Here is a 12,671-nt window from a genome sequence, read left to right as displayed (position 1 = left end):
CACGAAAAGAAGCTCAGCCCGTCAAGCAAAATCAAATGAACAATTAATTCACCACTTACTTTTGGGTCTGTAATTTAGCCATCTTGGTGTTCTTTCACATACCGACATTCCTTAAACTTCAATTTCATAATAACCCTAGATTGGGCCAGATCAAATCTTTGATAGATTTTGAATTGTTTAAAACCTTCGATAGCTTCGACTACCGTTCCGACCTGGATAGAAATTTGGAGACCCCGTAAGTTGGAATCTTGTTCCAAGTTAAATTCCTCTGCTATAGTGCCGCTGGCGTCACTCAACTTAAAGTTTTGTAATTTCAACCTTGATTTTTTCGCAAAACCCTGAACAGTTTAACCTAACCGTTACACCCACTGTAAGAGCACTTTTATACTTTTTGACTTTCCTGCCATCGCGAAAGTGGCGTTCTGAACTGTGACAAGCTCTATCATACTCTTCCCGTCTGCCTTCTCTGCTCCTTCCTTGCAGCTTACATATAGTGTACGAGCGCGTTTCCCAAACATCTGGAAAGACTACGGTGGAAGGAAATTCGATTCGTAACGGAGTAATTATCGCTTGCATAATCATACTAGCAACACGTAAAATATAAAAACAAAAAATCAAAAAACCAAGAAAGACGCGACTGCCCTTTTGTGACTTTTTTTAAAGTAAGTTGCTTAATTTCGTTCCTTCTTTACGTTCCAAAACTTATAATCGTAATCTTTCCCGTCTAGTCCCCTGTCTCGCTATCAATTCTTTGTTTGACGTGACGATTACTTATTTTTTTGACTTCTAGGTTGATTTTGACTTTACTTTTTCTTTTAATTATTCTAAATAGTAAATACCCCTGGTGGGACTTCCGAGACGATACAAGACGCGACGATAAGATACTTCTAAGATAGATTGAAAAGTAAGAGCGATCTGCGGTAATTATATAACCACCTTTTCCCTTTCGAATTTCATACTAAAAGTAACGGGAAAAACTCCTTATCGTACAACGTGAAAGAACGCGTTATCAAAGGAAACCTGTTACGTCTATATAGATCAAAGTCGCAATTGTGAGTATTCTGCTCATCGTTTCTTCCGTTCTTTAAATTGTCAAATCATCATTCTCACCATTGCGCATATACGTCCGATATCCTTCTACTTCTTATACACTCCTAACCCCAATCTCCTCGAGAAGGTCCCCTGATAAGCTAATCCTTCACTATCGACAGCGTCCTATAGACATATCTCTTTCCCTCCGTGTACATACCAACTATCTTCAGGTCTTTCATTCTTACCAAAACACCAAAAACCCAGCAACATGTCTTCGACAGCCATGTCTTTCTACCCTTCTGGTACCCCTTCCTTCGAGCCTATGTCACCATGTTTCGAGGACAGGATGCACCCAGCCTCTCTCTCCATCTGCGGTATCCACAACCCTGCTCTTTTAGAGCTGATTAGAACCGATGTTTCTCGTGAGATGGTCTGTAAGTGACAGCCTTTGTTCCAATGCACGTTCCTACCCCTGACTGACCTTACTACCCTCTTTAGACTACCTCGCCGACCGAACATCTTCCGTTATTGCATGCTCCACCAAAATTGCCTTCCCACCTTCACCACCTCCTACCCCAGCAAAGGATGGATCTCAAACTCCAGGTCTACCCTCTCTTGAGACCTTCATCGCCGTTGTCTGTGAACAATCAAATGTTCAAGTCTCTACTCTTCTCGCTACTCTTGTCTACCTCGAACGATTAAGACATAGATTACCTAAAGTCGCCAAAGGTATGCCATGTACTCGACACAGAGTATTCCTCGCCACACTCATTGTTGCCGCCAAGTATCTAAACGACTCTTCCCCAAAGAACAAACACTGGACTAAATACGCTCAAATGTTTTCCATTGCTGAAATCAACTTGATGGAGAAACAATTGCTTTACTTGTTAGATTATGATTTGTCAATCAATGAAGATGAGATTGTGGAGAACTTTGAGCCTTTCCTCTCAAGATACACATTCGATTCACCATACGCTTCATCTTCTTCACCTGAATTACCAAACACTCCTCCTACACCTATTCGAATGCCTTCTCAATCACAATCTACACCTCGAAGACCAGGTCAAGGTCACAGACGTGTATCTTCTAAAGGAGATATCACTTATATTGCACCCCCTCTTGATAGATCAGGATCTTCATCTTCGCTTGAATCGGAAGATATGCCTTTAACACCTCAACAAGTTTCACCACCTGTTTTGGCAAAGACTAAATCAGGTATTAGATCAGTCTCTTCAGCTCAAATTCAAGTACCTCCAGCAATTTACGAAGCACCTACTTCCGCAAGCTATCATTTGCCACGATCAATGACAACAAATTCATTTAGAGGATACGAAGGTAAACCTGTTTCAGTCATTGCTCCTGTACCTGCACCGGTGAAAGAAGGTTTCTTGAACAGATTACTTCGATCGGATAGACGACAAAAGCCTAGATCCAAATTAGAAGAAGATGAAGAAACAGTAGCTGCCTTATCTTGGACAGCTATATAATATTTGGATAATTTAAGGTTCGCATAACGTCGATTGAATCGTACACCATCGAATCGGATAAGTTTTAGAGATCATATTTTGGGCATTTTAGAGAAGGTGGCTTTTAATCTATTTAATATCAAGCAAGACACAGACAGACATTTGTAGCCTTAAGCAATACAGCAACGCATTCAACATTTTAGCATAGATTTTGGTTCTCGGTTTTAGTCTTACCAACGACTACAGTATTCATTCTTTCTCCTTTGCTTTCCTATTTGATATATATGTAAACTCCTTGAAATGTACCCTGGTTGGTACTTCTTTTTCTTGTAGCATTACACCGTATATATACTTGATAGATAGCTCCTTATGATATAAAGACATGCAACGACAGGATCTTGATGTCCCCTCACAATCAACTTGTAGTGCAACAATGTACGTTTACAGCATGCATCCAATTGGCTCCATAGTCAAGAAAGTCATAAAGGCGTTTGATGTTGATTGTTGAAGAGCGCTTAGACAAAATGCTTATCTTCCAGATTCGTTTGATTGGTGCCTGAATACCAACTTTGAAATTCGATAAATTGGAAAACGATTAACCGTTGAACGAAATTGCTATGAAGATGCATTAGATGACATGGCTGCTATATATTGCCAGAGATCTCCTTCTTCCTTGACTTCCTACTTCCCCTAGATAGCACCTGCCAGTCTTTGCACGAATTCACTTAGTTCTCAGATGTCCGAACTTTTGTCACCCCCTGCTGATGGTGCTGGATTGGCTTTAACTCAAACTCAAAAAGATTTGATAGGTGGTTCAATTGGTGGTATGACTCAAGTACTTGTTGGTCAGGTATGTCAAACACAGCTTTCCCGACCACGTTCTTCGTTTCCTATGGACTAACCCAGGAGGACTCGATAATTAGCCATTCGACATTGTAAAAGTTCGAATACAAACAGCACCTCCCGGAACGTACGCTTCTCCATTAGATTGCGCAACAAAATTACTCAAAGCAGATGGACCACTAGGATTCTACAAGGTAAGTTGAATTGACCCTAATTATATCTGATCTGTCACTCAATTGCTAATGTATGGATGTATAGGGTACTTTGACACCTTTATTAGGTATTGGTGCTTGTGTCTCAATTCAATTCGGTGCGCTAGAAGGGGCAAAACGATTCTTTTCGACAAGAGCAAAAGGACGGGAACTCAAACTTAGTGAGTTGGAACAATGATTCAATTCCAACCATTAGATCCAACTGAGGTTCACCAATGCTAATTTGTTTTTGGGATTCATAGGCGAATTATGGTTATCTGGAGCTTTTGCAGGTGTAGCCAATACAATAGTAGCAAATCCTGTTGAACATATTCGTATACGATTACAAACTCAACCTGCCGTTACACCTAGACTTTATGATGGACCATTAGACTGTGCTGTAAAGTTGTATAAACAAGGAGGAGGTTTAAAAGGTGTATTTAAAGGTCAAGTATCTACAATGTGGAGAGATGGTGTAGGATATGGGTGAGTAATTTTGTATATCAAAAGTTTTAAGTGATATTGTTATCTAATCCAGCTAAGTTAAATTAATACTTCAGATGTTATTTTATGGCTTATGAAGCGCTGGTACAAAAACATCTCAGAAGTACTGGTTTGACTCGTGAACAAATTTCACCTTTATGGGCAGTTACTTATGGTGCGGCTGCAGGATACGCATTATGGTTCTCGTGAGTTCGATTCCTTATTCTAATCAACTTTTTGAACATTGAGAATTTGAAGAAATATAAAGCTGAATGTAATGATATCCAGGATATACCCTGTTGATGTTATAAAATCAAAATTACAAACTGATTCTCTAGATCCAACAAAGAGGTTGTATAAAGGTATGATAGATTGTACAAGACAAACATGGAAAACACAAGGTTTGAAAGGTTTCTTAGGTGGATTAGCACCAACTTTAATCAGGTATGTTGGGTTGTTTTTTTCTCAATGTCAAGGCATGTATACTTGGAACCAATACTGATATTCTGATTGCCTGATAGATCACCTTTTGCGAATGGAGCTACTTTTGTTGCATTCGAACTAGCAATGAGAGCTATGAATTGAGTCTAATTTATGCTTGTGGGATCCAAATTCCGTATGAATAGACAAGTACATGGTCTCAATATCGGACTATCATTACTGGAAATCTTTCATACATATAGTCATATGAATAGTTTGGGGTTTCTTTCACATAGAAATATGCTAATATATGCATAATGATAGAAGAACTTGGCTATGTCCAAATACAATTATAGACTTTTCAATTCACGCTGTTGACTGCGACTTGACATATGTACCAAGAAGATTTTGAGTATATACAATATCTAAGATACTGCACAGAATTTTGGTTCCAGAAAGGGCAGCTGATCTGGTTCACGATCAAGATGTGTAATTATCATAGGACACGATCAATACCTCATCGAGTCAGCTCAAAGACAAGCTAAACTATCACGTGCCTGTCATTGTGGGAGGTCCTTGATTTCATTTCGGATTGGACAAGGCGGGCATTCTCAATACGATCTTAGGTTGTTTCGTTGCATTTTGAGATTGACGATTTGGATGTAGATTCGGTGTAGAGTTAGAGTTAGGTGATTTAGGGGTAGGAAAAGGATCATTTCGATTGGCATTGGGATTTTGATCAATGATCATATTATCACCGCCATTAGGTTCGCCATTAGGTTGTGGATTCTGAGATCGAGGTAAACCAAGTGATAAAATAAGATTGGCAGTATCCATATCTTCTTGACTTAATTCAGGTTGTGAACGTAAAATAGAACTAAGCAAAATAAATTCATCAATACATCTTCTTGTTTTTCCGAAGGTCAACCGAGTACTTTCTGAGCGACTTACCGATTTTTACATTTTTCCCAGAAATCTAATTTGATGATTTTCTCAGGAACTCTAAATTTCTTACGATTTATAATCATATCTTCATAATCTAATTGAGGACCTTTAGGAGGTTCAGGTTCTGGTACGATAACAATATTACCATTATTTGGTTGATTACGAGAATCAACATCGATGGTCTCAATATCATTTCGAACAGTCCTCCTGCGTGGCTACAAATATTCAAATAATCACAAAACAAGATATTTAGCAACGAGCCAAGAATCCTTTGTTAATTCAAGGGAACTTACCAAAGCTTGTTCTGCATGATTAGGACACATCCATTTCCTAGCTGAATTTGGCATTGAACTGAGTGGCGGATCAAGACAATCTAAATGCCAAGACAATGTACAGTAATCACAAGATAGGATTTGTCTCCAAGGTGATTCTGGATCAGTTGTAAGTGAATGATTTGGTAAACATGTTCCTCCACATTGAAAGCATGATATAGGTTTGTTTTTACCGTCCCGAAGCCTCAGCGGATCTCGATCTTCTTGGAATCCTTTTCGACTAATTTGACGAAAAACATGATATCAGTACGTGAAAGCTTGTCATAAGAAATTCACTCACTCGTACTTAGTTCGAGCTTCTTCAGCATCGACATATTCACCTCGTGGCGCTTCGGATACTTGACACAGAAAGGTCATTAGCACCGATGTGTATGATACACTTCACGTAGGAGTATTCAGCGAGACTCACCACCAGCAAAATACGTTATGAGGTCAGTCGGTAGCCTGAACTGAGCCGGATTTTCCCCTTCCACTTTCTTACTCAGTCGCTTGAAGACCGTCGGTATAGGTTTGAGTTCTCTTTCCCTTGTCGGCGAAGATCGGCCGGCTTCAGACTGAAGAATGGACAAACGATCAGTCAATCGACTAAATTTGAACAAATGAAGTCGAGGAGGTTTTCTTCGTCTACACTCACTCTCTCGGCTGCGCATTGTTTACAATACCAAGTCTCCTCTTCTGGTAATTCGTCTATCCTTAAAGGCGGTTCTAAACACATAAAGTGGAATGATCTTGGACATCCATCACAACACAAGAATCTACCTATACCCCTACATGCTGAACAGAAATCTTGATTTGGCTAAAAGTGAAAACTTGCGCATCAGAATCGTCACACAATGTTGTGAGTAATTACCTATCTTGACCAAAATGACTCACGATATCAACGTCAGCCTTGCCTTTTCCTTTTTTCTTATTATTAGAAGCAGCTGCCGCCGACGCATTTGACGTACTAGCATTTGTCGCTTTTTCAGAAGTCCTAGCAGTTCCTCCTACTCTAACATCTTTTCCGCTTGCCGAAACACCTGTTCTTTCACCTCCATCTCTTCTTTGCCCAGCTAAGACAGCTCTTGATCTTAATCTAGATTCGAATCCTGCTACAGCTTCTTTTCGAATAGCATCTGCATCTGGAATATCAGGTCTTATTGATCCATCAACAGAATTTGGTAAAGAAGATTGAAGTGCTTGTGGTAATCGTTCTGTAGGAGGTGGTGGGGCGAAAATAGATAGTGGACCTGTTCCAGAAGGAGCAGGTGAACCAGATAAGGGTGTACCAGCAGGTGAAGGTCGATTCCTGGTTGAACGACCACCAGAAAGATTCGCACTATCAAACAGAAGATATATTTAGCCATGAGCTCATATGTATGTATATACACCATACTGTGATGCTCTTCATTGAGGTTATGATCGAAAAGAATGATTAACTCGATGGGAAGAAATGATAAAATGAAATGAAGATGTGCCACACTCACTCTGTTCTCCTTTTCTTGGAACTAGAATTATTCTCTTCAGTAACGGACACCTTGCCATTCTGACTTGGTGTACTAGCTCTGCTATCATATCTTTGACCTGATCCCGATGCTATTTGTACAGAAGGTGGAGTAGATGTACCATTCTCGTTTCCATTGGGTGGCATTCGAAAAACAAGACTAATACCTTTTGTAGTCATGAGTGGTGGAGGGGATGTTTTCTTTCTACCTCGCTTTTTAGGTTGATTTGAAGGCGGAAGCGGAAGTGGAACAGGTGTTGAACTTGAGGAAGATTGAATAGGTGGTATAGATATACTTTGAGGAGTATTTAGATTTTCTTGTTGAGTTTGAAGTGTATTAGCCGTATGAGATAAATTTGGTATATACTCAACAGCAGAAGAAGATGATTTATTTGTATTAGCCGAAATGGCTTCTGCCTCTTTCATTTTCCAATATCCATCCTTTGCTTTCTTTGATTTATCTCCTTCCATATCTCCTATCGATCCTGTTACCGAAGCATGTGAAGAATGAGTAGGACTGAATGATAATGAATGATTGGAAAGTGGTCGTTGTACAGTGGCGGGTGAAAGGGATGAAGTTGACAGTGGTGGCGGTCCATCAATTGTGCTTGGATCTTTAAGACTTTCACTCTTGATTTTGAACGAAGATGACGATGACGAGGGTGTATCTAAATCCATGATGATGTATGACCAAGCTTGGTCAATGGTCAAATTAAGATGTAGGTATGAGTTCGAATGAGGGTAGAAGTCACTGAGTATGTTTGATTATATGTGGAAAGGTGTAAAAGGGGATTTATTGTGGATGTGGCGTTGATTTTTGATGCGATTCTGAAAGAGTCTAATTATTGGCGGTATTTGTTCAAATGGTTGAATAGTGAATTATCCAAGGTATAATAGTGGTTGAGTTTGAAGGGAAGCACTCTCTTGTAGAGTGTCACAACCTGTATATGGTCATGAAATATCAGACATATTGTATTACTATGGAACAAGAAAAACAAAGAAGAGAGGAATGAAATGAGAAATAGGTTGGGTTTTAGAAAGTGTGTAATGTCCTCAAACCAAAGTACAGCCGGTCAGGAAAGATGCGAATGACTGATTCATTCGAAAAGTGCCACATTCAACTTACTAACTTAGAAAATGTTATTACACTTTTATTAACCGGGAAGAAACGCTGAATGCATGCAGGGATGGGGTCTTACACTTTAAATGCATGTGCTATACACATCTTAACTTCTTCGGTCAATCTCGGCAGTTTACCTTATTCCGCGAAGTTGGCGGTTGAGGTGTCATATATTAAAGTTCTCTCAAGGTCTTGTATTCATGAAGTGTTGTATTGTTGTACTGCGACCGCCTGATTGATCTGGTATTGCAGTTGCTTCGCATTGATCTTGTGACCTCACCTTATGGCTGACATCGTTCAACATCACGATATCCTCGTTCATATGACCCATATCGTCAATGCGAGGCTGCACACAATCATGCATACTGAGTTTTCTTCCGCAGTACTCTACCGTTAGACATTGATTGCATACATACATAGGTACTCTTGAATATTAAGATCATGTCCGCCCCTCTTCGACCCATCTCCCCACCAGTCCTGGAACCAGAGGAGACGGGAGATACGTGAGCTATGGATAAATTGAAATTATACAATTCCCTCCTTCTACCCTTCTTAAGCTATGCCAGATCGACCAGTATCAATATATCGATCCCTCGTTATTTAAGCTAGAAGGCTGTATAAGGAGAAAACCTGAAGTGAACACTTCACAATTAATTTGGGTTCCGCCTATGTTCTAAACTCAACACGCATGAAGTGAATGGGATATGTGACCACGAGGTTTTACGGAATTTGATCAACCTATACATGTGGCGAATTATCAATCACTCTTTAACGCGCCTAATTTCACTTTTTCAGAAGTTGTACTATCGCCACTTTACGCATAAAAGCTGATCAGGAACTGGTCTAAGGTTTTGATCAACGTATTCCTGTATCATGATCTCCTAGATGGAAAAAGCCTGATGCCGATCTAACGTTTGACCCCCTTATTGCAAGATCACGACATATAATCTCATTTCTGGTGATATCTAAATCAGATCATATATATACTACGATATGACGATTTAGTTGTCATAAATCGAGTTGCTTCTCTTACGTGCATGAGTTTTAATTGGAGTCTCCCATTTTTACCCTTAAGGGACAAATGCGTTTTGGCATTATTTATGTTTTTTTATCAAATCGGTCTTCCGAGCTGATTTCCAACATATTTATTATTAAAGACGTTATCAGATTCGAATGCTTGGCGTCATTCTCATTTAAACACGAGTAAAGGTGTAAAACGTCAGGGAAAACGGAACGATGTGGGCTCATGTTACCCTCAGCCTACATACCTCGATGATTCTGGAATTTCGGTGTGATAAATTGAGGTCGTGTGAGTGGTAACACTTTAGCTGCGTATGACCAAACGGAAAACATTCAAAGCTGTCTAGCATATGTATAAGGAGGTCAGCCGACCAAAGGGGGTATCATTGCAATAAATGAGCACGTAATCACACATATGAACAAGTACAAAAACAAAAAACCTCGGTCAAGCGATATCATATCATATCATTTAAATGTCGAGAAATGGTGTGATTGATTTTCCTGACAAATATCACTTGTCCCTTAAATTCGCCTTTTTTGACATTTGCTTGATAATTCAAACACCTGTCATGACTATATTTCATAAGGATTTCAAGGAGTATATATATATTCAGACATGCATACGTTCTTCATTTCCATTGCATTTATCCAATTAAAAAAAAATAAGGATCTCTCCTTTTGCTTTGTTTAATTTTATTATCTCAAAAGTGAAGAAAACAGGAAAGATGTCAACTACTACTACCACCTTACTTGAACAAGTACCAATTGGTACATTAAAATTAAATGGTAATGAAATTAAAAGTAAAACTTCTTCGGTGGCCAAAGATGATGGTCATGATAGTGGACATGCAACTGAAGATGAAGATGAGATTGTAGTTGTTGATCCATATAATTATGTTGTAAGTTGTTAGTTTCGCTTAAATCTTTTTTAAATTGGTGTGGGGTCAACATGCTTATTTTATCTTTCATCTTAATCTCGCTTAGGGAGAAACATTTGGATCTGGTCCAGGACAAAATTATCCATTTACAGATTTCCTTCGTAAGTTATTTTCTTCAAATTCCAATCTCTCACTCTCTGTTATGCATCGTAAATACGATGAACAAAATGTAAAGTAAATAAAGGCTAACGAAAATTTTCGAATTAATTTTTTTTGATGGTCGCGTGCAGCTCATAATCCCGAACGAACCGAATCTGATCCACCTTTACCACATTTCGATATAACTGATCGAGGACTTAAAGCTCATCCTAATGCAGCTAGGCTTAGAGCATTTGTGGAAAAAAGAGGAGGTAAAATTAAGGATAGATTAGTAGCTGTTGGAACAGTTATTGAAGGTGATATTAAATTAGAAGAGTTAGGTGAAGAAGAAAAAGATGATTTGTAAGTTGATCAAACTATATTATTTCTTGGAAATAAGAGATGAATGCTAATACCTTTTTTTGACCTACAGAGCCCTCCTTGTTGCTCAACGAGGTGTAGTCTGTAAGTACTAACAATGTAAATACTTTTTATCAAGATATATTGCTGACTTGACATAAAATTGAAGTTTTCCGAAATCAACATTCGCTCACAATTGAAGCTCAACGTGATCTTGGTAAACATTTCGGTCCATTACACAAACATGCTACTTATGCTACGCCAAAACGAGGTGACTTGGATGATGTTGTTGGTAAGTACTCCAAACATCGCTTGATAACCTGTATTGACTTATAAACCCACCAAAAAATGTAGTTGTATACGCCGATCATCATTCTAGACCCGATCTTTACGCCTTTTCCAGAGCAGAGCTGTTCCACTCTGACGTTACATACGAAGTACAACCACCTGGTACTACTATTTTGAGATTGTTAACCACCCCTGAAGTTGGTAATGATACTTTATGGTCATCTGGGTGAGTGGATCTTCTTATCTTTAATACTCAACTGAATCCTATCTCAAAATAATGCTTGATGACGATTTCGTTCTGGGTAAAAGCTGATAGAGATTTTTCGATCTTTAGTTACGCTGTCTACTCATCACTTTCAAAACCAATGCAAAAATACCTTGAATCTTTATCTGCAATTCATTCAGGATATGATCAAGCTGCATCTAGAACTGGAATTACAAAAATACCAAGAAGACAACCTATTGAAACTGTTCATCCTGTTATTAGAGTACATCCTGTTACAGGATGGAAATCTGTTTTTGTTAATCCAGGTTTTGTAACTAGATTAGTTGGTGTACCAAAAGCGGAATCTGATTTAATTTTAGGTTTTTTAAAAGATTCTTTTGCTCAACAAACTGATGCAACTGTTAGATGGAGTTGGCAATCTGGTGATGTAGCTATTTGGGATAATAGAATTGTTAATCATTCTGCTACTTTTGATGCTTATGTAAGTTTTTAGGGTTTTTTTTTTTTTTGGATATATTTGGAAATAAAATGTTAGTGATTAAAATGCTGATTTTTTTTTTTGGTTTTTCTTAGCCATCACTTCGACATGGATTAAGAGTTACTCCACATGCTGAAACTCCAATTTCTGTAGAAGAATATGAATCTAATACTGGTAAAAAAGCTAAAGATTGGTTAGAAGAAAGACATAAATCATTAGGTATTAAACCTCTTGCAAGAGATGATGGTAAAACAAAGAAAAGGGCTTTTAGAGATTAGTTAAAAATAAATTCGAAAAAGCATCAAGAGGAAGAAATGATTATCATTATTAAAAAAGTTGTATATATATATATTTATAAAATAATATTTAAACGCTCAACCGCTAATACCAAGTGGGATTTGCATAATTGTATTTAATTATGCTTGTAAAAAAAGGGAATTCAACCACCCGTCTTTCTTATCTACTATCTACATTGTATATAAATTTGTGATGATTAATGGATATTGTGTTAGATCTTAATTATGCATATGATATCAATGTTTTCACTCCTACTTCTTCGTCTTAGGTCAATTTCAAGTTGCATCTCAAACTAGATGCCCTTTATTTCCCATCCTATCTACTCATGTCGGTGGAAGGTAGGGAGAGATTTAATGCTTTTATTCGTATGCAGCAGAGTAAGGGGTTTAAAAGGAGGGAATAAATAAATAATATTCAAAATTTGTGATAATTTACCCTTAATTCGTCAGTCAAGCAAAGGTTATAATCTACCTTGGCTCATTCTGGTTCATTGGATACTTAAGATGTTAATTAGAGAGCTTGGGATTTTCAAAAGACGAATTACAATATAGATACATATACTTATCAATCAGAATCACCGAATAACAAAAACACCTTTGTCTAGATTTGTAGAAATCAAGTTTATTAATTTAGTATAAAGAGGAAGTTCAACTTCAAAAGTCAATTGGATG

At 38.1% G+C, this 12,671-nt stretch overlaps 4 protein-coding genes across 4 annotated transcripts; 3 read left to right on the top strand and 1 right to left on the bottom strand.

Annotated features, from left to right (window-relative positions):
* Positions 1-1,300: 1,300 nt before the first annotated feature.
* On the top strand, positions 1,301-2,519 carry I206_105428 (uncharacterized protein; the record flags this gene model as incomplete). The annotated part of the gene is made up of 2 exons (XM_019155412.1): positions 1,301-1,466; positions 1,531-2,519. The coding sequence occupies 2 exons, from the start codon at positions 1,301-1,303 to the stop codon at positions 2,517-2,519; spliced, it is 1,155 nt and encodes a 384-aa protein (XP_019011566.1).
* A 715-nt stretch (positions 2,520-3,234) lies between these two features.
* Positions 3,235-4,600, top strand: I206_105427 (uncharacterized protein; the record flags this gene model as incomplete). Its single annotated transcript, XM_019155413.1, has 7 exons — positions 3,235-3,348; positions 3,422-3,535; positions 3,600-3,714; positions 3,796-4,018; positions 4,093-4,221; positions 4,304-4,459; positions 4,537-4,600. The coding sequence occupies 7 exons, from the start codon at positions 3,235-3,237 to the stop codon at positions 4,598-4,600; spliced, it is 915 nt and encodes a 304-aa protein (XP_019011567.1).
* A 417-nt stretch (positions 4,601-5,017) lies between these two features.
* I206_105426 (uncharacterized protein) lies at positions 5,018-7,873 on the bottom strand (the record flags this gene model as incomplete). Its single annotated transcript, XM_070203117.1, has 8 exons — positions 5,018-5,312; positions 5,387-5,595; positions 5,674-5,932; positions 5,993-6,050; positions 6,122-6,266; positions 6,347-6,508; positions 6,586-7,030; positions 7,179-7,873. The coding sequence occupies 8 exons, from the start codon at positions 7,871-7,873 to the stop codon at positions 5,018-5,020; spliced, it is 2,268 nt and encodes a 755-aa protein (XP_070059218.1).
* Positions 7,874-10,060: 2,187 nt separating this feature from the next.
* On the top strand, positions 10,061-11,981 carry I206_105425 (uncharacterized protein; the record flags this gene model as incomplete). Its single annotated transcript, XM_019155415.1, has 8 exons — positions 10,061-10,234; positions 10,320-10,374; positions 10,504-10,714; positions 10,785-10,816; positions 10,881-11,003; positions 11,066-11,225; positions 11,334-11,706; positions 11,799-11,981. 8 exons carry the CDS (start codon positions 10,061-10,063, stop codon positions 11,979-11,981), a joined length of 1,311 nt encoding a protein of 436 aa, XP_019011569.1.
* Positions 11,982-12,671: the final 690 nt, after the last annotated feature.

This window comes from Kwoniella pini, chromosome 7 (assembly GCF_000512605.2).
Source record: "Kwoniella pini CBS 10737 chromosome 7, complete sequence".
NCBI classification, from domain to species: domain Eukaryota; kingdom Fungi; phylum Basidiomycota; class Tremellomycetes; order Tremellales; family Cryptococcaceae; genus Kwoniella; species Kwoniella pini.
Note: the sequence above shows the minus strand (reverse complement) of the source record. Positions and strands in the feature narration are given on the sequence as shown.